General features: G+C 60.1%; 1 protein-coding gene and 1 long non-coding RNA gene across 2 annotated transcripts in view; one reads left to right on the forward strand and one right to left on the reverse strand.

The window, feature by feature from the left end:
* Window positions 1-10467: 10467 nt before the first annotated feature.
* On the reverse strand, window positions 10468-14187 carry LOC138415449 (uncharacterized). The gene is made up of 6 exons (XR_011247255.1): window positions 13990-14187; window positions 12791-12905; window positions 12115-12237; window positions 11462-11530; window positions 11223-11297; window positions 10468-10785 (listed from the first exon to the last, which is right to left on the reverse strand). It is a non-coding gene; the product is annotated as an uncharacterized lncRNA (long non-coding RNA).
* Window positions 13956-26273, forward strand: part of CACNG4 (calcium voltage-gated channel auxiliary subunit gamma 4) — a 51076-nt gene continuing 38758 nt past the window's right edge. Inside the window, exon 1 of the mRNA XM_069544070.1 lies at window positions 13956-14210. Coding sequence (XP_069400171.1) covers window positions 13991-14210 — 220 coding nt within the window. The 5' untranslated portion in view covers window positions 13956-13990. The remainder of the gene's footprint in view (window positions 14211-26273) is intronic.

Here is a 26273-nt window from a genome sequence, read left to right on the forward strand (position 1 = left end):
GCCGCGTGTGTCCGGGGCCTCCCCAGCCCCCACCCTGCTCATCCCCTCCCAGGTCCAGGCTGCCAACCTCTCTCCCACCAACCAGTCCCTCCATCCACTCCCCAGGGGCCAGGCTGCCCCCTCTGGACTGTGACTGACATGGGTTGAGGCAGCCCATGGTGGGGGACACGCCTCCTCAGCCCCCAGAACCCGGTGCTGGCCTGGGCCTTAGCACACCTTAGGGCTGCTGTAAACAGACCACCATCTAAGGCTTGAAACAGCTGGATTTCCTGTCTTACAGTTGTGGGGGCTCCCTGGGCTGGAGCTGAGGTGTGGGTAGGGCCATGGTCCTCTCCAGACACCCTGGGTGGGCACCGCTCCTCACCCTGGCCAGCTTCTGGAGTCGCCCCCTCTGTGCTCACACCCCTTCCTTCATCTTCAGAGTCAGCGGTGGTCCAGCCTCCATAGCATGTCGCTCTGACCTCCTCTCTGCCTCCCTCTTACGCTTTCAAGAATGCTTGTGATTCCATTGATGTCCCCCCAATAATCCAGGATCACACCCTGTGTGAGGGTGTCTGAGGAGCAACCTTAATGCCACCTGCAGCCTTAACCCCCTCACGTGGTGAGCTGTGCACTTACAGTTCCAGAGATGAGGACGTGGGCTTTCCCTTCAGGCGGTAACGTGTGCATCTACTTACAGGTCGCAGAGCCGAGGACGTGGGCTCCTCTGCGGAGCCTCCCACAGAGGGACTTCGACAAGCGCACGCCGAGCAAAGACGAAGAGTGAAATGAACCTACAAGCTTCACGGACCAGCGCCCACCGGCAGACGAGTGCGAGCACGCTCCGGGCCTGTTTGTCACGGAAAAGTGCTTCTTTGGACTCACGTGCTCAGCAGGTGATCTGCTCAGAGGAGATCGCCGAGGCCGGCTGCCCACTCACAGGGGCTGCAGCGCCCGAGCGTCCACGCCCCGCGGTCCACGTCGCGCCATCCGCGTGGCCGCAGAGGGCGCCTGCCCGCCCGCCTCAGCCCCGCCGCCCATCGCCGCCCCTCCCCACGCGCCCTGAACGCAGCCAAGAATCGCGTCTCCACTCCCTTCTCTGACACTTTCGGTGAACTCTGCCGGTGCAAGTGGGTGGATTGCACCCTGGAAGACCATATATAGATGGAAATCTGAATTCACCAGCAGAGTCTTCTGGCAGCCGGTTACTCATCACCGAAGGGCCTGGCACAGGGCCTCTTCAGAGCGCAAGTTTCAGGGAGCATTTTAATGCAGGAGGTGTGCTGAACGGCACCCCTCTGAGAGGGCCAGAAGCCTTGCTGGGCGGGCACTGAGCATTCAGCTGCACACAGGAGCCAGCCAAGGAAGCAATGGGACTGACAACCCCGGCCGGGGCAGGTGTGTGAACGGCATTTACACAGGCAGGTGTGTAAACATCGTTTTACACCGGTGACATGAGACACTTCACAACACAGCCCCTAATTCCGCTTGGGCGGCCCCTTCTCTCAAGCCTAGACCAAAGTTAAGTTAGCTGACTCCCCGCCACCTCTACAGAACTGGGACCTGTTGCTATAGCAACTAATTTATTTCTGCAAGTGCATTTTAACTTTCCTCCAATGTTCCGTTGGACAGGAAGTTTCTCCTTCTGGGAGTCTGACTTCTGCAAGCTCGCTCTAAGCCCACAAACCCTTCTTCTCTTCTGCTGCCATAAGGGTTAACACACATACTTACTCCACAGGGAAAACAGTTTGAAAATAAGGCTTTTGGAGGAGAGAGAAAAACAAAGCAATTGCATTTCCAAGCCTGCTGTGATGAGATAATAAACTTGTAGGGTTCCGGGAGAAGCTTGGCTCGTAACTGTGGGCTCCTGTTTGCTCCTCCCGTCCCCGTAGAGCTCAGGGAGGCCAGTCCATCACCTTTTCTTTCAGTAAATACTCAGAGCTTTGCCGGGTCCTGTGTTTGCGGCGGAGAGTCAGATCTGAACAAGAGAAAGACGGCCACATGCCTCCCGGGGTTTGCTGTGTGTGTGTGCACGTGTGCGTGCGTGGAAACGACCGAGGTGAAGCGTCTGTCCCTCCGCCACTGAGTGAGCTGGCGACAGGAGCCGAGAAGAAGGTGCACAAGGGAGGAGAGAGTGCTCGACCACAGGCGGAGGGGCCGGACAGGCTTTGCTCAGAAGCTGACCCTGAAGTTGAGACCAAGAGTCAAGACCCACCAGGAGAAGAAAGAACTTTCTAGACAGAGGTCAAGCCAGGTGTGTGTCAGTGTTGAGCTGGACAAGAGCTTGCTGAGGCCGAGGCAGGAAGGGGGACCGGGTGGCCATCTGCAGGACAGACCTGGGTGAGACACAGGGCAGTGGGCGGGCCACGGCGTGGGGGGCTGGGTCGGCATTAGCACTCGACCCCCAGGCTTGGAAACCTGGGCCTGTGTGTCCAGCAAAGGCGCGAAGGCATCAGCAACGTCCAGAGCCCTCTGGCTGCCCCCGCTGCCTCGCCCTGTCCCCCGGTAAGAACACTTGACCTGAACCAAGGCCTGCCCCTCTCTGGGACCGTCTCATCTCAAACGCTTGGTTGCATCTACAAAGACCCTTTCTCCTCATAAGGCCGCCTGCTGCCTTCATGGGTTCTAGGGGTGAGAACACAGACATACCTCTTTTGAGGGGGTGGTCACCATTCGACCCACTCTATCTGTCACCTGAGTCAAGGAAACATTAAGCATGTTTACTCTGCTTAATCATTCACCTAATACCACCAGCCCAGGGCAGACACCGGGGAGACCCTGGGGGAACGCAGCCGGCTGATGGGAGAACCAACAACCAAAGCCTTTGCTTCTCAATCAGCCTCATTTTCGGTTGGTTTTTAATTCACCGTCAGTTTCTCTAAAGTGATGTTTTAGAAACACGTGCAGAGCCCAGCATTTCTGTCTGGTAGCACTGACTCGCAGTCAATACACTGGAGAGAATTTGACTCATCAGGAAACCTCATGTTCAGCAGTGGTTGCTGCTACTCTTCCGCTGGCTCTGGACCCAGCCTCCAAGCCTCCTTCCAGAAATGGCTAATCGTTCCAACACCTGCCCCCCAAGGGAGAGACAGGCTGTGATGGTGAGTTCTCTGCATCTCCTTGGCTGGGCTGAGGGATGCCCAGCCCGCTAGTTAGTGATGCTCGCAGGCTGTCTGAGAGGGCATTTTCCCAGAGAGAAATGCACTTGTCAGGAGAAAGTGAAGGATGCCCACACTGGTCAGAGTGGGGGGCACCATCCAACCTGCTGGGGGTTTGAGTAGAACAGGAGGTGGGAAAGGATGAGTCCTCTTTCTCTCTAGCTGAGCTGGACACCGTCTCCCGCCCTCAGACATCAGAGCTCCTGCTTCTTGGACCTTTGGGCTCAGACAAGTTTTCATCACCAGCTTTCCTGGTTCTCAGCTTCCACAAGGCACATGGTGGGACTGCCTGGCCTCTGTGTTTATGAGCCAGTTTCCACAAGGTATCTCCTTTGGGGCGTATATACGCCTACATCCTCCATACCCGCTGCTTATGTGCGTCCTCATCCTCTGTATCTGCTGAGTATATACGTCTATACACGTCTGCGTCCTCCGTATCTGCTGCGTATACACGTCGGCATCCTCTGTATCTGCTTGTATACAGGTCTGCATCCTCCGTACCTGCTGCGTATACACGTCTGCGTCCCCCATATCTGCTGCATATACACGTCTGCATCCTGGCGACAGACCTCTCCTCACACGTGCCCTGTCCTCTGCAGCCTCCTCCCTCCTCTCCTGACGTGTGCAAGGTCCTCATCTGTTGTGACGGCACCAACTATGGAACCTAAAGAACGCCGTCCCGTCCACTATGGGGGGATATCGTCTGCCCAGCCTCCAGGCAGAGGACCCCATGCACGTCCAAGTTAATTACAGGCACCAACACTTAGACTTAGAGGATGAGATGGCTGGATGGCATCACCAAGTCAGTGGAAATAAGTCTGAGCAAACTCCAGGAGATGGTGAAGGACAAGGAAGCCCGGCGTGCTGCAACCCATGGGGTCACAAAATTGGACACCACTGAGCAACTGAGCAACATGCTTGGGTTTAGGAACCCACCCACTCCCAAGAACGCTCTCCCAGCATTTTGTCTTCTGGGGACCCTGCCCAGCCTGGTGGCCGCCCCCTCGGACCGTCCTTCCCTCCAGTGTGAAGAGTCCATCCTCTGTGATCTGAGACGAAAGGAGCCAGGCCCCTGCATCGGGTAAGCGACGCTGCCAGAGGGCAGCAAAAGGGCATGTGAGGAGCCCAAGGACAGGAGGACCTGAGCAGCAGATTCTGTTTCCAGGGACGCATGGGGCGGTGTGGCTGGAACCGGGGCTGCGCAAGAGTGAGGCCAAGTGGGGTCTCCAGACCTGGGAAGGGGCCGTCACTGGGGAGGCCTGGCCTGCGGAGGACGCTGCCCGCTCTGGCTCCTCGGCTGAGCCTTCCGGGCAGTGGAGCCTGTCCCCAGGCCGGCTCGGCCGTGCTGCCCACCCTCTGCTCCAGCACCAGCTCCATCCTCAGTGTCTCGGCCCCTGGGGCCCCTCCACTCTCCTCCCAGGGGCGCCCCTGAAGCCACTTCAGCCTGTGCTCCACTTGTAGTGAAGTCCCAAGGCAGCTGAGCTCAGAGACACGATTATGCACTATGGGGAAGCGGCAACCTGGCACCACGTGCGCTCCGTGGCTGCCGCTGGCGACCCAAGCAGGCCTGGCCTCTCCCCAGAGCCAAGGGCCCTCGGTGCCCACAGCCCGAACCGGGCCCGGCCCTGGCGGCTCCCACTGGGGCCTCCTACAAGGTGACAAATGTCGGCGACCTGCCATCCTCATCTGTCCATGGCCATCACCAAGATGCCCCCAAAGGGCTCCCAGACAGTTAGTTCTTCTCTCCTTTTCCCTTTTGCCTTTTTCCAAATATTTATGAGAGATTTTCCATTTATCCTGACACATCTTCTCCACCGTGGGTGTCGGCTGGGAGGGCCCAGACAACAAACTCCAGAAGGTATTTTCCCCAAAGCAGCATCTGGCTCCATTGGCAAGTGCAGCGGGCAGCTTGTTGGGAACTGGCTGAGGCAGACGGAGGAGGAGCCCAGGGTGGGTGGCCCCCAGCCAGGCGCGGGGGGTCCGAGCTCCCCGAGAGCAGGGCCCATCTACCTCTTGATTCCCACAGCACTGAGCCCCCATGGGAGCCCCACGGCATCGTGGGGTCCCCAGCCCCTGTGGGAGCACCCCCTCCTGTTTCTCACCCTTCAAGCCCTCTGACTGCTGGCAGAGCCCCTCCTCTCTCCCAAGGAAACCGTGCAGGCGGGGTGGGGACTGGCAGGATGCTGGAGGGGAGGGAGCTGGCTCAGTCCCCATGTCCCCAGGCCCTCCCATTGTAGGGCCTTCTGGGGTCAGAGCCACAGCTCCCCTGTTCTCCCAGCTGCCAGGTGGAAAGGCAGGCAAAGGGCAGGACAGAGAGACCCGCCCTGGGTGGAGGGGCGCCGCCTAGAATCTCTCAGATCACACTCGACGGACAGCTGCTCGCCCCGCTGACCCCAGGGCACAGCCGGCTTGGCTGACGCCAGGGCTGCCCCTGCCATTCCCTGTGAGTTACTAGAGACGGAGCCAGGCTGCAGGCACCAGGGCGAGTTCAGCTGGGAATCAAGTGCTTTCCAGGAGGACTTGGGTCCAAAGCTACCCTGGCCCTGTGCCCTGATCCTTTGCCCTCCTGTGTATTAGGAATCCCTTGGTGGCTCAAAACGTATGGTGCCCAGAGTACACCCAGAGGGGTCAGGGACTCTGGGAGTGAGGCCTTCGTTTCTAAAGTCCCCCTAGACCACTGTCAAGGGTGTTCAGAGTTGAAAAGGACTGCGCTGCAGGAAGAACAAGTTCCTCGGGGTCCCAATCCTAGACCAGGATTCAGCTCTCCTATTTGCTAGCTTTGACCTTGAATAAGTTACCTGAAACCTCGGTTTCATCATCCATAGAATGGGGATGACAACGTCTTTCCTGTCACAAAGTGCCCAGCACATTAACTGCTCAGTAAGTTAGAGCCTGTGACATCCTGGTCCATCACGAACCCGCCTTGTGGGATAGAGACTGTTGAACACACAGAGGAACCCAGCAAGGCGGCAGGTCAGGCGGGAGATGCATGGGGCATCTTCCTGCAGACCTGCCCTGGGCCCGAGGCCGCGAGTGGGCGACTGCCACCCGGCGGCACCGCCCCCAAAGGGACACAGGTGACAGCACTCCCTGCAGGCACAGCACGAGCCCAGAGAAGACCCGTCCCTGAATTGTAAAAGCTCCAGAGCGCTGGAAACAGCCCCCCCAGGAAGCCCACTCGGCTCCCATCCTCTGTTTGTGTGGAAATGGTCTGGTATCAGATCCAGAGAGTAAGGAGGCAGAAGGGAGAGCCTGTGAATTCGCTCTACTGCCAGGGTGGGATGGAGGGGGTCCTGAGGGCACAGCCTTCGAGCCAAGGAGCAGCTACTACTGAGCGGACACACCCAAGACCCCAGAGAGTCTTCAGACCACTTCCAGAGGACCCCAGAGGCCTGGCTGCCTCGGGCACCCACACGACAGAGGTTACCTCATAGCTCATGTCACGTGCATCCAGCAGCGACTCTGCTGAGGTCACCCCCGACCCGGCCCGGGTCAGCAGGGGCCCTGACTCGTCTCTGGCGGCAGCTGTATGAGGAGGAGCTGCTCGGTGCTGCATGGCAGCGGAGGAGCGCTAACCCCAGGGCTGTTCCGGCACCAACCCAGTGCTGCGAGGTCTCCAAAGGTTCTGGCAAAGGACAGTAAGCGCTGTTTTTGGCCGCACAGCACAGCATGCCAGACCGCCCAGGACCAGGGGTCAAACCCATGTCCCCTGCAGCAGGTGCGCAGAGTCTTGATCACTGGACCACCAAGGGAAGTCCAGGACAGCAGCGATTTTAACGGTGTCTTTGTCGCCCGGGACATCCACGCGCAGAGGTTCCTATGGGACAGAGCCCACATTCAGAGGTTCCTGCAGGGTCCCACGAGGAGCCTCCAGCATCTCTGGGTTGGACACATTCATGGGCAATGGTCTACATCACAAAGAGCATGTAAGTCTGGTGAGGTCCGCGATTGTTGATGATGCTGTGGAGGGACTTAGACCAGATATTTAGGGAGTATTGACAAGCATGATAAAGCCACCATTTAACAGTACATATTTGGGTCAAAATTATAAGTGCAGGCTTCGGAGCCTGACTGTGAGGTACCTCAAAGGGCTCCATCCTGTGCAGCCCAAACAGGTTGATTTACCTCCTACGAGCCTCTGTCACGGCTTTGGTAAGATGAGAGCCACCACAACCTATTGCAAAGTGTTCTGGAGAAGATCAGATGCATTAATACAAGCTAAGGACCAAGTCTGGTGCTTAGGAAGCTGAGGAAAGCTTAGCCTCTGGCCGCATTGTGTCAATGCCGTGTTCTGGCTTCTTTAATCCAAGCAACAAGCCCGCGAGGCAGAGGCCTGGTTCTCCATTTTACCAAGGCCCAGAGGGGGGCAGTGTCCAGCCCCAGGCCATATAGCTGCAGACGGCAGAGCAGGACTCCCTTCCCGCCACTGCCCGCCTCTTCAGTGACCCGACTCCAACAACCTCCCCTCCCTCTTCAGAGGACAAGGCCTTGGAGAAGAAGACAGCAGAGACCCCTAACAAAGAGAGTGGCGATTGCCAGCAGGAGGCAGAGCACAAGAGTCAACTGATTTCCATGATTCACAAAGAGGTCCACAGGATAAAACAAGCTCATCCACACAGGGGCAAGCGCAGCTCCAAGGGGGCCGAAAGTCGCCTCAGCTCCGACCCCAGCAGGCAGCCTGGAGCGGCAGGAGCAGGAGATGGAAAGCGAGGCGGTGCCAGGTGTCGAAAGCAGCCCGACCAACCCCGGCCACAGTTCCCACCCGCTGCAGGTGCTCGGCAGCGGAGTTCTGCAGCGAAGGCTGCTTTTTCTTTGAGCTCCCGCACAAGGCTGCTATATTTTAGGAATTAAAAGCTCCGCTTTGATAAAAGCACAAATGGCCCATGCTCACAGCAAAATTCACTGTCACTGACCGTCTTCCCACCCACATCCACAAAGGTTTCTGCCTCCTGCCCCTCCTCTCATACCCTCCTTGGAGTTCTTCTCAACCCTCTGAGCTTCGGCTCAGTTTCAGAGGCTGGCTGTGGACAAAGGAGTCTCTCAGCCTGTGTGTTGGGTGTTTTGAAAAGAATGTTCTCAGAATAACTGGCTAACTCTCAGCGTGCTGGGCTGGAAGCTTTGGCCAAGTCAGCTTGTTAGTGCCGACATGCGGATCCGTGGGGCTGGTTCCCGAATAGATTCTGGCGAGAAGAGACTGCCTTACGGTACCTAGTTTGAAGACACACAGGTTTGAATAAGCCCGCATGCCCAGGAGGGTGGCAGCCCAATGCCGGAGCTGGCTCAGAAAAGCCACGGGCCCCACCCCAGGGGTGGCCCCTGCCCTCTGCTCTGGCCAGCACCAGCAAGCATCTGGAGTCTCCGGCAGCGGCGGGAAGGAAGGGGCAGGCGGGGGTGCCCTGGGGCTGGTGGCTTCCATCACCTGCTGTCAGTCCAGCTCACTGCCCACCTTCCCAGGAAATGCTGAGTCGTCTTCACCCCATCTGGGCTGCAAGGGGCAGGCCTTTCTTCACCATGCCACACTGCTGTGCCTCTGAACCTGATTTCATCTGGATAAGTACAGGAAGGAGGGGGAGAAAGCAGACGTGCCTGGAGGGCTTTGGAGACCCCGGGGGGGGGGGGCTGGGGTGCGGTAAGTAGCTGACAGCCTGGCCACATCCCAGGCGGAGCCGGTTCAAAGCCCAGCTGGGTCGCTGACTCTCTGTTTAGCTGGAAGCTTATCTTCTGCATAACAGGGTGAAGATCCGCCTTCCACAGTTGCCGTGATTAAGTAAACTGATGCCCACATCAGAACCGGCAGGTGGAGGGCAGCTTCCTGCCCTCTGCACTCCCACGGCAGCTAGTGTGGAGACAGCGACACGGCCACCGCTCCGCCGCGGAGAGCGGCGCCCAGCCCCAGTCATTGCGCCTGGGTAGACGCGATCAGCAAATGAAGTGGGGTGAACCTGAACACATAAAGCCAAGTACCATTTTCTCCTCTGCCCTCTCTCTCAAAGGATCTTGCTGACATACTGAAGAAAAAGAAAATGGCACCCTTGCCGAGCGCCTGATCTGACAGCGGGGAGGCTGTGGGACGTGGATCTGGAGGCATTCTTCTCGGATCTGAGCAGATCAGATGGGCTGCCGATAAGCCTCCTCACTGAGCCGTGCCCCAGAACCTTCTAAGGCTCATCCCCAACCCTTTGCTGTGAAAAAAGTGTGCAAAACACTCTTTATGTCTGTTCACTCACAGTATCTCCCAGGCTCCCCAAATCCCCCCATTAAGCTTTGGGAAATCAGCTGAACCATCGCTTGGGGCATGGAAATGAAATATTACAAAAAGCTGCTACACAAGGTCATTATTTCTGGAGGACAAAAGGGGAGAACAAAGCTTTTAAGAAAGGCTTTCAGAGCCACTTCTGCAGACCAGCCAGCCGAGGGCACCTCCTTTCCCGCTGCCTGTCCTCTGCCTACGACTGCCTGTGCAGAATCCTCCAGCTTAGACGGGCACCTTCCAGGCAGGGAGTTGCCCACTGCTGTATTCCTCTCCCAGGGGGCTGCCTGGCTGCGTCACCCTGGAGGTGGGGTTATCAGCCGGTTCTTTCTTCACAAAGTACAGTGAAGAATTGTGTAGTCATTGTTCCGTCTCTAAGTCGTGTCCGACTGTTTGCAACCCCATGGACTGCAGCACGCCAGGCTTCCCTGTCCTTCACCATCTCCCAGAGTTTATTCAAACTCATGTCCATTGAGTCGGTGATGCCATCCAACCATCTCATCCTTTGTCATCCCCTTCTCCTCCTTCCCTTCAATCTTTCCCAGCATCAGGGTCTTTTCCAGTGAGTCAGTTCTTCCAGTCACATGGCCAGAATACTGGAGCTTCAGTTTCAGCAATCAGTCCTTCCAATGAATATTAAGGGCCGATTTCCTGAAAACTTGAAGAATTGTGGGGACTACCCAAATGAGCTGCTAAGGGGAAAGGCACCACTCTGTGTTGGAAAAGACAGCTTTGGACGGGGGTCTGCACGCCCCTCCGCCTGCTTGGCTGTCCAGAGAAGTCACGACAGGCATGATGACTTGTTCCCCCTCCCCCACAGGAAGACGCATCCCACGTAGCTCCCCAGGGAAGACGCCAAGCACCCGGCCTCTCTAGAACAAGGCCGGCCCAGAGCCTCCTCCCCAGCAACTGGAGGACACATCCCCCTCAGACCTGGGAATGTCACTTGGGAGACGCTCCAGGGACCGCAGGCAGGAGCTAACTGCTGCCATTTAGAGCCCTCTAATCCGGCCGAGCAGAAATTTCCAGCTTTGAATTGTGCTCACCCAGGCGTGATGAACGGTCTCAGACAGTCTTGAGTTTGCTCCCGCTCCCTTGCCAGCGGTCAAGTCCTTATTTGACTCCACAGTCTACACCCTCACAATCTCCGGACAAAGCAGGCTTGACAATTGGTTGTCCACAATTGGATAGAAAGGCAAACCGCCAAGCCCCCACTGGAGTCCACGTCCCTCAAGTGGACTAACAGGTAAAAATAACAGTCAAGAACTCTCGACAAGAACAAAGAGGCCGCTTCCTGTTCTTGGGAAACCCTGGGCTTGAGGTCACCAGGGTCTGAGCCGGATCTTCCAAGGCGTGGGCCCTCGAGGAGGTCACCGTCTGGGGCTGCAGTTTACGTCTCTGTTACCCACCATCGACACCGCGGGAATTTGAGACACAGAGGAGTTAAGTAATGTCCTTGGTGGTCACAAAGAAAGGTAGAGAGGGGAACACCCACTACGGATGCTGTGAAGGGTCGCTAAGTGGATGCGGTGTGCGAGGCTCTTTATTTGACCCCAAAACAGCTCTTGAAAGGAGGACGGAGCCATGCCTTCCTCCCCGCGGCCCCGGCCACCCAAGGTCGCCCTGCTGGCGGTGGTCTTGGCCCCTAGACCAGTGCTTTCTCACCTCTTCACACATTCCTCTGAGGGTGGCAGGGTAGGAGCTGGTGCGTCCGGGCTCCAAGGGACAAGGATTTCTGTCTCCATCGGACTAACCCAGAGGTCGCTGGGCTGGAGAAGGCCCCCCACCCATCCCCCCACCTCTGACCTAGGGGGACGCTGGGGAAAGCGACTCACCCCACTCGCTGCCCCCACAGGCCAGATCCATCTCTCTCTCTTCCCTTCATTCCTCGTGAAGTCCCCAGAGGAAAGCTGCAGGAAGAACGGAACTCAGGGGCTGAGGCTGAGTAGACCAGCACGCGACCGAGGGTGTCAGTTTCCGCACCGCGTTCCTGGATGCCTACATCCACGGGGCTGCTTCGGGGCTGCAGGGGGTGTGAGTGGGTCTCCCATTCAACAACAGTGCCAGCTCTTACCTACAGGGCTAACTGGTGGGAGAACACTGGGATGGGCTTCCCTGATGGCTCAGCTGGTAGAGAATCCGCCTGCAATGCAGAAGGGAAGGAAGGAAAGTCGCTCAGTCGTGTCTGACTCTTTGCGACCCCATGGACTGTAGCCTATCCTCTCTGTCCATGGGATTCTCCAGGCAAGAGTACTGGAGTGGATTGCCATTTCCTTCTCCAGGGGATCTCCCCAACCCAGGGATCGAACCCAGGTCTCCCCCATTGTAGACAAACACTTTACTGTCTGAGCCACCAGGAGACCCCAGTTCAATTCCTGGGTTAACAAGATCCACTGGAGAAAGGCTAGGCTACCCATTCCTGTATTCTTGGGCTTCCCTTGTGGCTCAAACAGTAAAGCATCCACCTGCAATGTGGGAGACCTGGGTTCAATCCCTGGGTTGAGAAGATCCCCTGGAGAAGGGAACGGCTCCCCATTCCAGTCTTCTGGCCTGGAGAATTCCATGGACTATATAGTCCATGGGGTTGCAAAGAGTTGGACACAACTGAGTGACTTTCACTTTCCTTTACTTTCCTGTTTTAAGATTTAATTTGAAGCAAAGATTTGCTGCTTTAAAAAAAGAGAGAGAGAGAGAGAGAAAGAAAAAGAAGAGAGTCTTGAGACCCACCGGTCTGGGAGCTTCTGAGAAGAGAACCAGCAGTTATCCTTGTGGGTATTAGGGACAGGTCAGTAACCCTCTTCTGGCCCAGAGCAAGCCGTCCCACAGCTAGCGCACACCTTCAGACACACCCTGGGCACCAGGTGGCAGGTGGGTGAAAGTGAAATACACATAGATGATTCTTGGCCTCTGAGACTTGGAAGAAGCAGAGCAAACACCCGAAGGCAGAGAAAGGACCGACAAATGGTAATTAATGCAGCCAGTCTCATCTTGGAATTTCCCCCTATTATTTATATGCTCCATTTTCCCCAGTCAGAACGTCACTTTCCAGGGGCAGGAAATATTTCTTGATCAAACACGACTCGTGTATCTCACACTTGGGAAAGGCTCATAGTCTCATGGAAGAGAGACCAGTAATTCCAGTATGGGGTAATTAACTTTCTTTGGGTCGTAGGGGCCACGGAAAGTGGAAAAAGAGGGTGAAATCTGCATCTTCCAGGAAGAGAGCTGCTCTCCATAGACCTTCCTGGGGTCCCGGGCTGCCTCCCACAGGATGCGGGGCTGCCTCCCACAGGGTGCGGGGCAGCAAAGAGAACCACTTGGGCTCTGGAAGGGGAGGAAGCAGAGACAGGTTGGACATTCAGATGCTGGCCCCCAAGGGCTTCCTGGAGGGAAGAGTTCCGACCTGGGTCTTAACGGAGGAGGAGCTTGGCGGGTTCTGGAGAAGGAAGATTGTCCAGGTTGGAATCCTGCCAGCAGCTAAGGCAATTAAGTGAAGTCAGCAGGGCCTGAGGCAGAGGCTGGCAATAAAGGGAGGAGGTGAGGAAAGCCAGTTAAGCTCGAGTAGAGTGAAAGGGAAAAAGAAACAAAGCTATTGAGGGGGAGCTGGGGAGAGAGGGAGCCAGCGGCGGGTGGAGATGTTTGAATCCAGCACAAACGGGGAGCTCTGGACTGGCAGCAAAGGACCGTCAGAAACCAACGGCGGGGGTCACGCCGTTTCCGCCACGGCCGCCCCATCCGGCCTCAGACAGGGACCCAACAGGCTGCCACCTCCCTTCTGCCTCAGCCCCAGAGTCGGTCCTCCAGCCCCGGCCCACTGCGTGCAGGAGCCACCTGTGGGGGGAGGGCGGGCCCGGGCCTGGCGTGGCCTGGAACGCGCCTCCCGGCCGCGACCCGCGTCTGGTGCTTCTGGAAATCTGACCTGAACGCTCCCGCTCCCGCAATCACGCCTGTGCGTTCGTCGCCAGGTAAAGGCGTCGATATGTCCGTGCGTCCGTGCGAAGCGGCGGATACAGGCGCGCGCGCGCACACACCCCACTATTAGAGTCCCCAGGGCCACTTAAGGAAGACGGGGTGTCCTGGGCTGGGGAAGCGGGGAGGCTGGCAACGCCGGCTCCCCGCGCTCCTCCTGGGGACCGGACCGCGGCTCCCTTCGCTCTCGGGACGTGAATGAGCTGGGGAGGGAGGCCGGCGCGAGCGCGGAGAGGCGGGGAGGGGGGCGCGCACAGCCGGGAGCGCACGCCCGGCGGGGCCGAGGCTCGAGGGGCGGCGCCGAGCGGCGGGGCGCGGGCCGGGAGCGCGGCGGCGGCGGCGGCGGCGCGGAGGGCGCGGAGCGGAGGCGCGGGCCGCGCGGGGAGGGCGGGCCGAGAGGGAGGAGCCCGGGTCGCCGCCGCCAGCCCGCCCGGCGGCCCGCGCAGCCCGCACTCGCCGCCGCGCCTCGGAGTTTGAGCCCCGGCGCGGCCGGAGCGCGCGGCGCGGCGCCGCCCCCCCCCCCCCCCGGGCCTCGGCCCCCAGCCCCGGCGCCCCCGGCGCGGCGCGCGGAGGGAGCAGGGCGGGCGGGCGCGGCGGGCCGGGCCGGCGGGCGGCGGGCTATGAGGCGCCCACCATGGTGCGATGCGACCGCGGGCTGCAGACGCTGCTGACCACGGCCGGAGCCTTCGCCGCCTTCTCGCTCATGGCCATCGCCATCGGCACGGACTACTGGCTCTACTCCAGCGCGCACATCTGCAACGGCACCAACCTCACCATGGACGACGGGCCCCCGCCCCGCCGCTCCCGCGGCGACCTCACCCACTCGGGTCTGTGGCGCGTGTGCTGCATCGAAGGTACGGCCGGCCCGGCCCCCCCACCCCGCGCGCGCGCCCGGACACACGCGCGCACACACACCCCCGGCTCCGGGCGCCGGCCCGGAACGGGTGGGCGCGGCACTGGCTCCGCGCGAGACACAAAGGAGCCGGAGCGAGCGGGCGGGTCCCGTCGCGGCCACGGGGGACCCCCCCCCCAACACACGGATCCCACAAACTCTCCGCTGGCACACGCACACCCCCTCGCACACTGACACGATGAGACACACAGAAACTCACGCGCCCGCGCGCGCAGCCCGAGACCGGAGCGATCCCGAGGGGCCGCGCCGGGGCCCCCAGGGGAGGTGGAGGCTGGCGAGGGGGCGGGAGGAGGCTGAGGCTGGGGGGAGCGGACGCGAGAGGAGGGCAGGGAGGAGGGGGAGAGGTTGCTTGGCAACCGGTGTCTGCGCGATTGCTATGGGAACGGGCCACCCTGGGGCGGGGCCGGCCGGGGGCGCGCTGCGGGGGGGCCGCTCCGAGATCGCTCCGGGCCCCGCGGAGGGGTGGGGGTGGGGGCTGGGCGCCGAGGGGTTCTGGGAGACCCGGGCCGCCCGAGCCTGGTGTCTGCCGAGACCTTGCTCCGCCACGTCCTCTTCCCGGGGCCGCTGGCCGCTCCTGCCCGCTCGGCGGGGAGGCGAGTGGATGGGGAGCGTCACCAAGTCCCCCCGAGCAGGTCCTGAGGCCGGGGTCTGCACGCAGCCGCGGACCAGGGGCGGCCTGGAGGGGCGTGGCCGCCGGGCGGGGCCGGAGGGACGCGGCGCTGCGCCCCCAGGTGCGCGGCGGGCAGGCTAGTCGGTGTTGTAAGGATGGATGCCTCAGGGGGCCAGGACTGGGTGCCCCCGGGCAGGGGGGACCGCTCGCTCCGGGGGACCCCGCCAATGGCGCCGTGCGCCGGAGCTGAGCGCCTCCCGCCGGTCCTGCTGCGGGGCTTGCACTAACAGGTGGCCGTCGGGCGGCGGGGTCCCAGCCGGGTTGTGGACGGTCCCCGCTCGGTCTGGGCTTTCAGGTCGGAAAAGGGGTGAGGAGCTGGGGGAAGGTTCCTCCCCACGATCCTCGAACAGTCTCCTCTTTCTTCCCGGTAACCTTCCCGCGTGTTCCCTCCGCCCTCGGGGGGTCGGAAAGTTCCCCCCTGAGCCCGACTTCTGCCTGCGGCCCCAGCCCCTCAGCCCCGGCTCAGAGTCCGGTGTGGCTGGGTCTTCGTGGAGGAGGGCGGAGCTCGGGAAGAGGTGGCCCTCCTGCCTTTGGGGTCGTGGTCACCGAGGCCGTGTAGAGAAGGGTGGCCAGGTGAGGCGGCCTGGCACCTCCGCATCCTGCCTGTTCTTTTCTGGAATCCTGCCCCCCTCTCCCTCTTCCCCTGCCCCCCACAGCCTCACTCCCCACCACACACACCCCCTCCCAGCCCAGGCTGCTTTGCCCTTTGAGCCTGAAGCTTATTGCCAGGGCCGAGTGGAGTCTTCTGAGAGCAGGAATGTGCAATCAATAGTTTGGGAAACAGCCCCGGAAAAGCCCCGGAAGGATCTGTGGGCTCACGATGACACCCCCTCTTTTCTTTTGAAATACATCATTCCTGGGGTGCAGTTGCTCAGATCGTGAACACCTACTCCTCTCATCTCGAGGGCGCACCCACGTCACTCCCCGACACAGCACCTGAGTTAGGCACAGAATGAGGCTGCTGGCCCCCGGCTCTATCTCACAGGCTCTGCTGGGCGCCGGGCATGCACATGGTCCTGTTAAGTCACCCCCCTGTTGTCACCCACACCCACGCATTGACCCCAGGCCTTCCAGTTTCCCTGTCAAAAACTAGAACTCGCTTCTCCATACCGGCAAGCCTGGCCTCTGCAGACTGGCTCGCATGCCTCCTTCATTAACTTCTCATCCTAATTAGGATTGATGCTGCACTTAGCATCTTGCCAGCTGCCTCGAGCCGCTTGCACTCAATGTCCATCGAGAGAGCCCCAAGCTGACCTGGGCAGCTGGAGCCACTGGCAGCGGGAGGGTGGGGCGTGGTCATCGGGGGCTTTACTGAAAGAGTGGGGCTGCCTCTGTCACCGCCAGGAGCTCAGAGGTTCTGGGGGCCAAACCAGCCCACCCCGAAGGGCCACGACGTCCTTGGACCCACCCAGGGCTGGGAGGGCTGGTTCGGGATTCCTCGGTTCTCTCAAATCATCCTGACAGTCTGTCAGCCCAGGCGAAAACTGACAGCTTATCTTCTAAAAGCACTTCGTAAAGTCCAACAGCCTCTCCCTCCGATGACCTCCCAACACCCTGCCAGTGAGCATTCAAGCTGAGACCCCGCCGGCACTCCCTGGGGACGTGGTCTCCTCAATATTGGCTTGTTTGGGTACAGGGCATTGTTTCCACCTGCTTTCTAGCAAAGTTCCCCAAAGCATTACATGGGGGGAAGTGAAAAGCTCAAAGCTCTAAGCTCAAACTGAAGAATGGCTGCAGCAGGTAGCTAATAAAACGCCAGTTGTGACTGTGGGGCTCTGAAGGGTTTGCTGACATCTCCCAAGCAGCAGGTCAGCATCCTGGTTGTTTCCCAGGGATGGTGTTGTGGGCAGGAGAGCCCCGCCCTCAGTTCCTCAGGCATCCTCACCGTCTGGCAGGACTGTGTGCAGAACACCGCTGCTCCCACCTCACCACGCGGACACCCCCCCTTCCGCCCCCAAAGCCTGGGCTCCCCACGGCCCCATGTTAGGCAAGCGTCGCAGTCCTCTTGTGCGCGCTGTGCGTGCCCGCACAGCACGCCCAGCACAGCCGTTGAGGGTGCTGTCTGCAGCGGAGGAGCAGGCACTCCGAGAGGCGCCAGGCAGGGGCCTTTGTCTCACTGCGGAGCTCTTCCTACCGTGTCATCCTGCCCTTCTCCAGACTTCTTCTGGGTTCTCATTAAAAACTGAGCACCTGCCAGGTGGCACCGTGGTAGAGAATCTGCCTGCCGTTGCAGGAGTCACAGGAGACGTGGGTTCGATCCCTGGGTCGAGAAGATCCCCTGGAGAAGGAAATGGCAACCCACTCCAGTATTCTCGCCTGGGAGATGCCATGGACAGAGGCGTCTGGTGGGCTACCGTCCATTGGGTCACAGGGAGTCAGACATGACTAAGTACACACTTACACGTGACTACCCAGTGGAGGAGCCCAGCTCTGAGACTGGCTTGCGGCAGCATGAAAGCATTTGGACATGAGAATGTTCAACTGATACACAAATTGGGTAACACACACTCTGTCCCTCCTCTCTCTTCCCACCACGCTGGGGATCAGCCTGCTCCCCCCCAACCAGCCACCCACTCCCTCTGTCCCCTAGACCTCCACCCCCTTCCTTCTCTGTGTCTTTGCTCTCAGCCCAGCGCTGGGGATGTGGGAGAGGAGTAACAAGTCTTTGTGGGCTTTTCCATAAAGCCACCACCCCACATTTGTTCAGTGTCTAGTGCGTCCTGGCGGAGAGGGCAATGGCCCCCACTCCAGTGCTCCTGCCTGGAAAATCCCAGGGATGGGGGAGCCTGGTGGGCTGCAGTCCATGGGGTCGCTGAGCATCGGACACGACTGAGCGACTTCACTTTCACTTTTCACTTTCATGCATTGGAGAAGGAAATGGCAACCCACTCCAGTGTTCTTGCCTGGAGAATCCCAGGGACGGGGGAGCCTGGTGGGCTGCCGTCTATGGGGTCGCACAGAGTCGGACACGACTGAAGCGACTTAGCAGCAGCAGCAGCAGTGTGTCCTGGAATCAGATGAGGTGTAGAAGAGAAACAAGCATCCCGGAGTGTGTGTGATGAGCGTGGGCCGGGGTGGGGGCCTCCCGTAGACGCAGGAAGAGAAGAGGAGGCTCTGGTCTCCGGGCGCAGCAGCTCTTGTTGGCAAAGCACCCGCGGCCGCGCTGAGCTGCTGGGTGCCGGAGGGACCCAGCCACTGTGGCGCCGTCAGGGGAGCTCCGGGCCCAGAATAAAGGTCCCGGCAGAGTTCAGCCTCAGGAGCAGCCCCCGCGTCTGCCAGGTTCCTGTAGAAGGGCCGCCCCCAGCATGCCTGCAGCACATCTGCAGAGGGCAGCCTGGGTTCCGGGGTGGTCCGTGCCTGCTTCGTGTCAGCTTGTCCTAGGCGCCTGCTGGGGAGGTGGGGAGACCCTGGACCCTGCAACCTTCCCACCCCACCTCAGGCAGCACCCCTCACACCAGGGACCCAGACCTCAGTCACCAAGCACACCAAGGAAGAGGAGGTGTCAGCGCTGTCCTGGGGCAGGGGAGGGGGAGGCCAGCCAGGGAGGACTACCCAGCAACAATCACCCAGGGCCCGCCACCCAGGCCCACTTCCCCCAGGACGCACTTCTTGCGTCTGGAACCCTGTCTTGGCGGGTCAGCAGGAAGCCGTGCCTTACACCACGCTCCTGACACGGATCTGCTCAGGGAGGTTTGGATCTGAATACTGTCCTTTGCCCACCCTGCTCCAGGCTTGTCCTGTCTGGGTTTGTGTCTGTTTTCTCTTGCACTGACTCATGGGCAGCCTGTCCAGCCAGTATCAGGGGTGTGGGCAGAGAACAGGCCTCCCCACAGTGCCCAGCTCACCAGCTGGACCCCTGGCCCCTCCTGGTCCCTCCAGGTTTGCTCGTAACAGCCATCACACCAGCCTCCAGGACCTGACATTAGTTTGTGTGATGCCAGCAACTCTGCACTGTAAGTCTTCAGGGTCTGCCTTTGACGGGGGCGGGAGTGAGAGTGAAGATGGCCCCAGCCCCTGGGTGTCGGGGCGCCTGCCCACGTCCGGATGCGATTGGAGCTGAACAGGTGGGCCCAACTTTCTAGCTGCCGGGGGCACCCTGTGCTTGAACCACACAGATGGGGCGGAGGGGGTGCTGTTCGAGTCAGCTTGACTGCCGCCACAGAATGCGGTCGGCCGAACAGCTGGAACTGCGGACAGTGTTCCTTGCAGCTCTGGAGGCGGAAACCGAGACCAAGGTGCTGGGCAGCTGGGTTCCCGGTGAGAGCCGCTTCCTGCCTCGCGAGCGGCCACCCCCTCCTGCGTCCTCAGGATGGGGAGAGCTCTCTGCTCTGCTCCCTTACCCCAGGACACTGACGCCCTCGCAGGGACCCCGCCCTCATGACCTCCGCATCAGCTCACCTCCCAGAGCCCCACCGCCGAGTACCCCGGGGGCAGAGCGTCAGCGTGGGTCTGGGGAGGACGCCGCCCGTAGCTGTGCTCCTTCTCTCCCTGCTCCGTAGCTGGTTGTTCTTGTCCAGTCCTGTCTGACTCTTTGCGTGCTGTGGACTGCAGCACGCCAGGCTTCCCTGTCCTTCACCATCTCCCGGAGCTTGCTCAAACCCATGTCCATTGAGTCGGTGATGCCATGCAACCGTCTCATTCTCCGACACCCCCGCTGCTCCTGCCCTCAATCTTTCCCAGCACTGGGGGCTTTTCCAGTGAGTAGCTTCCTCCCGCCAGGCACCTGCTCTCCAGCCCCCCTGGCGGGCCCTGGCAGCCCTTCCGCATCTGCCTTCCCTTCACGCCCTGCTCTGTCTCTCGTCTTCCTCTGTCCTTCACTCCTTTCTCTTTTGTTGCAAGAAAAGCCCGGCTGGAGCCGGCTGACTTAGAGAAGAGGAGCTGGGGTTCCTGGTGGACCTCGGCCTGACTTACCAGTCTCACTGCAGACCCGGCTTTGGAGGCGCTCCCTGACAGGGGCTTCAGAAAGGTTCAAGAGGAAATTGAGCACCCTTTAAAATGGATCTCCAGTGTCCGTCTGGATGGCCAGGATTCTGGGGACTTCTAGGACATAGTAGCAGAAGCCCAGAGTAGGAAGCAACCGCAGGTCATCAGATCCAGGGCGTCAGAGAGCCTGGCAGCCTCTGTCTCCTCATCTGGAAGTGGGACCTGGCTGATCTGGAACATTCCTCCCACCTTTGACCTTCTGCCACTCGAGCCCCAGAGAGCCCCACCCACCGCTGCCCGCGGTGCAGGAGACCCAGGCTCGATCCCTGGGTCGGGAAGATGCCCTGGAGAAGGGCATGGCAGCCCACTCCAGTACTCGTGCCTGGAGAACCCCATGGACGGGGAGCCTGGTGGGCTGCAGTCCACGGGGTCACAGAGAGTCGGACGCCTGGAAGGGTGTGTCCCCGGCCTGCCGGGCACACCTGTGTCCGTGCCTTCGTCCACTCACCTCACCCACCCCTGCTCACGGAGCAGCTGCTGGCACTTCCAGGGACTGACGACTGTTTGATGTAAACAGTGTGCGGGGCCGCGTGCTGGAGGAGGCCGGGGAGGGTGGCCGCTGGTCGAGGGGACGGGAAGGAGCTGTCTGAGAAGGGCTGGAGGGGGCTTTTCCAGGAGACGGGCGAGGCCGAGGCCGGAAGGAGCCTGGGGGTGGGGCCCTGAGGCCCTGAGCCCCTTGTTCTTCACTGTGAGGCCCTGTGAGTGTGGACGGCTCAGCAGCATCTCTGGCTTGACTGGCTGGAAGCCACTCATGGCCCCCACCCACTAAGCTCTGACAGCCAAACTGTCTGCAGACTTTGCCAGACGTCTCCTGGGCGGCGGGGAGGGGAGAGAGCAGAATTGCCCCATGGAGACCTCTGCTCCAAGGGAGGAGTCATTTAGGCTCAGGGCAGGAGCATACCTGATGCCCGGCACCTGATAGGAACCCCGTTATTTCTCTTTTCTTCAAGAAAACACATGGAGCGTCAGTGGGGGGCAGAGAGCCTCTCTGCTGGGGGACAGCCCGGAGTCCGCGTTTGGTGATGGGAGGCGTGAATGGTACCTGGCCCCATTCCCTTTGATGAGTGATGCATTGCAGGTGGACCAGTCACCTGCCGGGGGCATGGCTGGTGTGGCCCTCCACTCTGCAAGCAAAGGAGAGTGAGGCTGAAGAGGGCGGGGGGCCTTGCTCGAAGTCACACAGCTCGTTAGTGACGGAGCTGGAGCAGAAGCAGGTGGGAGCTGCCTGGCCAGGGCTCCATCTGCCCAGCCTCCCCCAGGGGCCAGCTCCTGGCTGGGCGTCCGGCAGGATGAAGGAGCCTCACTCCCTCTGGGCCTTTCTCTGCTGTCCTGCTCCTTGGTATCTTGAAGGCCCTTGAGGAGTCAGAACGGGGCTGGGGTCCACGTGGAGCCCCTCGTGGGGCTCCGGGGTCCTTGCAGAGCAGACGGCATGTGTGTGCTCAGTCGTGTCCGACTCTGCGACACCACGACCGCAGCCCCCAGGCTCCTCTGTCCATGGGACTCTCCAGGAAAGAATACCGGCGTGGGGTGCCATTTCAGTCGTGTCTGACTCTCTGCGACCTCACGACCGCAGCCCCCAGGCTCCTCTGTCCATGGGATTCTCCAGGAAAGAATACCGGCGTGGGGTGCCATTTCCTCCTCCAGGGGATCTTCCCGACCCAGGGATGGAACCCACGGCACCACTGCACCACCTTGCCTTCCCCTTATTTCCTTATTTCCTCAAACTTGGAAGTTTTCCCCAGAAAAAATAAGTCACCCAGCCTTATCAGCTGAGCTGAGTGGGGCCCAAGTTTGGCTCACTGGCCTCCAGGGTCTAGGAATGAAAGAAGCTGAGCATCCCTGGAATGTTCAGGCCCGTGTAGAGCATGGCGCTGTTTCATCCCCTCGGAGGCAGAACCACACTGAATGGCTTCTGTGAACTGTAAAATCAGAACCCAAGGGCCCTCATTTAAGAGCTGAAATAGGGTCTAGCACCAAGGCCACACCCTGGAGGTGATGGCAGGCACCCAGGCCACGTGTCCCCCCTCCTGTTTCTTGGCGGGCACCAAGGCTGCAGCCAGGAACTCCAGGATCATGGGGTAGGGGCTGGACAGAGGAGGACAAGGGGCCGGCTATGGAAGCATCAGGGCGGGCGCCGGCAGACCTGCACCTGGGCCTAGTTCTGCCGCTGACATCCAGACAGGCTTGTGCACCCTGACCCTGACCTCCTGGAGCCGCTGAGGGCTTGGCTGTCAGGTTGGCAAGTGATACCCTTCTTTCCCGCCACCCCCTCCATCCCCCTCCCCAATCCCTCCTCCCCCCCCTCCTTCCCCTCCCTCCTCCCCCTTCATCCCTCCCTCCCCCTCCCTCCTCCCTTCTCCCCTCTCTCCTCCCCTCCAACCTCCTCCCTCCTCCAATCCCTCCTCCCCTCCCTCCATCCCTCTTCATCCCTCCTCCCCTCCATCCTCCCCTCTCACTTCCCCCTCCCTCCTTTCTCCCTCCTCCCCCTCCCTCCTCCCTCTCCCTCCTCCCCCTCCCTCCATCCCCCTCCCTTCTCCTCCCCTCCCTCCATCCTTTCTTCATCCTCCTCTCCCTCCTTCCTCCTCCCCCTCCCTCCTCCTCCTCCCTCTTCCCCTCCATCCATCCCCCCTTCATCCCCCTTCCCTCCTCCTCCCCTCCCTCCCCCTCCCTCCTCCCCTCCCTCCTCCTCCCTCCTCCCCTCCTCCTCCTCTCCCTCCATCCCCCTTCATCCCTCCTTCCCGCCTCCCTCCCTCCTCCCCCTCCCTCCTCCCCTCCCTCCTCCTCCCTCCTCCTCTCCTCCTCCTCTCCCTCCATCCCCCTTCATCCCTCCTTCCCGCCTCCCTCCCTCCTCCCCCTTCCTCCTCCCCTTCCTCCTCCCCTCCCTCCTCCTCCCTCCTCCCCTCCTCCTCCTCTCCCTCCATCCCCCTTCATCCCTCCTTCCCACCTCCCTCCTTCCTCCCCCTTCCTCCTCGCCCTCCCTCCCTCCTCCCCTCCCTCCTCCTCTCCCTCCATCCCCCTTCGTCCCTCCTTCCCACCTCCCTCCTTCCTCCCCCTTCCTCCTCGCCCTCCCTCCCTCCTCCCCTCCCTCCTCCTCTCCCTCCTCTCTACCTCTGTCTCCCTCTTTCCTCCCCCCTCCCTCTATCTTTTCTTCCTCCTCTTCCTTCCATCCTCCTGTCCTCCCCTCCACTCCCCCGGGTTGTGTGACTCTCCAGTGAGAGGTCACTTGGGGACTGCTCCACTCCACGGAGGCCCTGCAGAGGGTCCAGGATTCCAGGCTCATTTTCTTGGAAACACTTGGCTTAGCCTCTTTTCACCCTGACACTCAGCAAGGCCCAGCATGCTGGTGGCAGCTTCGCCCCTGGATGCACTCCTGCGTGTTCCCACCTCCAGAGTCAGCCCCTCTCCCACCCACTCAGTTGCTGGTTCTCAGGAAGCACTGGTGACCTTCTGTGTGCTCAGCCCAGGGCTGGCCACTGTAGAGATGAGGTCAGACCCCTTCCCTGCCACATCCCCACCGGGTTCCTTACAGCCCCCAGCTGGCTCCCAGCCTCTGTCATTTCTCGTCTGGGTTCCCCAAGGAGAGTCCTGACCAGCCTGCCTGCCCCTGCATGAGCCCTTCTCCGCACGCAGCCAGGAAGACCTTGTAAGAATATAAACCAGATCACATTATCCCCAGCTCGATGGCCGTCGATGGGACGACGTCAGGCTCATTCCCCAATCTGCAAAGCCCCAGACACCTAACAGCTCCCACCAGGGGCTTTGCCATCAGGAAGGCTCAGGGCAGGTGATCTCTGAACCAAGTCCACGTGATGCTTAATAGGAAGGCTGGGGGGTGGGGAGGGACTCAGAGAGAGCTGTTTGAACCCTGCTCTCCTTGTGACCTTGGGCAAGTTGGTTGGCTTCCCTGAGCTTCCGTTTTCTCATCTGTAAAATGGAGTTACAGTAGTCAACACCCCCAGGCGGTGGAGCCACTCCCTAAGACACAGAAGCAAGGAGGACTGCCCTGGGGTCAGAGACAGGAGGCTTCTGGTGGGCTGGTCAGAGGGCTGCCCCTCCCCTACACAGGGCAGCGGGGGGGCGGGACCAGGGGCGGGGCATCCGCCATCCATCACCTACCGATGCTGGCAGGGGCTTCCCTGTGACAGGATGTCAGGCCATGACTGCTGACCCACCGCCTCCGGTTCTGCAGTGGGACAGAGAGCAGTGGAATCTTTGTATTTTCTGAACCAAGGTTCTAGATAAAATAGCAGAGCACAGACTTTCTCACGTGGTTTTATATGCGCGAGGCGGTATACGAAGCGTTCTTGGATCCTGAAATGCTGGCACTCTTAGATTCGGGCGGGCAGAGATGGTGGAGCAGGAGGGGGCACAACCCAGAACATTTTACATCAAGACTGGCCTGGAAAGACCCTAGGCCCCAATAACAGGTCATCACCAGCAGAACATTCTTGATCGTTTTTGAAGAGGAGGACCCACATTTTCACTTTGCACTGGATTACTGGTGGGAGAAGGCGGGGCAGGTAGATGGGCTCTGAGGCTGCAGGGAGGCGGTGGCCGGCCCCACGAATGCAGGCCCCACGAATGCAGGGCCGGGAGCTTCCTCAGAGAGTGAAGCATGCGCCCTGGGCCGTCGCAGGGCCCCTGCTGAGGCCTGGCCTTGTGCTGGAGTCGGTGGGTACCGCACAGCCAGGGAGCTTGCTGTCTGGTCCTGGGGACCCGCGAGAGGAGAGGTCGCAGCGAGGACAGAGCCTCAGAACACACCCGACGGCAGGGTCTCCTCCTGTGCTTCTGCAAAGGCCTGTCTCAGAGTTGCCAGGAGGATAGATGGGAAACACATGGGGCTCTGCACACACCTGCCTCATGGTGGATTTGAGATTTCCAGCAACTGAATGGCCCCTTGGAGGACGTGCTGGTGGACATGAGTTGCGGGGCCCAGAGTGAGTCAGGGTTTGAGTCCAGCTCTGCCTCCCACTGGCGGCGAGCCCTGCGACCAGCCATTGCCTTCTCTCTGAGCCTCAGTTGCTTTCTCTGTAAAATGGGTACATTAACAACAGCTACTGGGCAGATCTGCTGGCAGGAGCTGAGCGGAGACATTGGTGCTTGGGTGTGGCCCAACGCCCAGAGACCGCCCTGCACAAGGAGCTATGGGGGGCCCGTGAGGGTGGGTCTGGAGGCAGGAGCCCGGCTCACCTCCAGCCCCCAGACCACACCACAAGGAGACCGTGACTCCCCAAAGACTCCCTGGGGACATCTCAGGACACCCAGGCTTCCTTCCAGGGGCCAGGCAGTCCAGCCAAGGCCATGTCACCAGCTCGTCTGGCCGTGCGGCGGGAGGGGGACACCCCACACTTGTTTCCGGCCGATAACAAGCTCACATTGAGGGCCGGCTCCCCGGGGCGAGCATGCCGTCCCCGCTCTCATCCGAGCCCTCACCCGAGACATTCTCTCGCTTCAGCAGTTTGGCATGTCATACAAAGGGGCTCTGATTTTTCCTGATGTCCAACTCCTCTTGCATGAAAAATAGCTTTTGTTGTCTTTCTGCCCACGGATTCCTGCATGTGAGTCAAGGCCAGATGCCTGGGGCTGGAGCGTCCCCATGGGCTTAACCATTTGGAGGGTCTTCCCTCTCCCAGCCTGGTGGCCCCTTGTCACCCGTGGCCACGGCCCTGGCGGTCTGCTTCTCGGGGCGTTGCCCCTCCACCGCTGGCCAGCGCCCCTCCCAGTTGGTGTCGGTCGGCTACGTGGCTCCAGGTCCTTGCTGGGGCTTCACCCCCATGTGCCCCCCGTCACCCCGTCCTCCAAACCCGCTCCTCCGTTCCTGCCCATCTCCCAGCCTGTCCTCCCCCACCCGGCTCCTTTTCTTTCTTTCTAACGTGTATTTCTAATTATTTCTCCTTTTCCCTCTCTTGTCTGCCATATTTAAAGCTTACAAGCCCTCTCCCTCCTCCTGTTCAAGGCAGTCTTTTGAAAGTTCTTGAGACATTTACTAGATAAAAATGTATTCTTTTAACTCTGTGATTATTAGGAGGGTTATTAAACATGAGGAGAACTCTATTAAATAGCAAATTGAGTGAGTCAAAAACCCACAGTTAGGAAGCCTCTAAAGGTCATCTGTACAAATAGATGTGAATGAGGCTCTTGCTGTTCTGTGAGGTCTGAAAAGAATCTTGGGGAAAAATTCACCAGAATGTTTTTTTTAATGATGGCCACGGAAACTCTGAGTGGTTTATCTTATCTCCTTCTCTTTCTGATTTTCTACCATGTTGGGGGTGCGGATACATAAACAGGGCACAATTTTACGAAGTCCTGGGCCAGTCTGCAGCCCCGGGGTGGGTGGACGCCCCTGTGTGC

This window comes from Ovis canadensis, chromosome 11 (genome assembly GCF_042477335.2).
Source record: "Ovis canadensis isolate MfBH-ARS-UI-01 breed Bighorn chromosome 11, ARS-UI_OviCan_v2, whole genome shotgun sequence".
Lineage (NCBI taxonomy): Eukaryota > Metazoa > Chordata > Mammalia > Artiodactyla > Bovidae > Ovis > Ovis canadensis.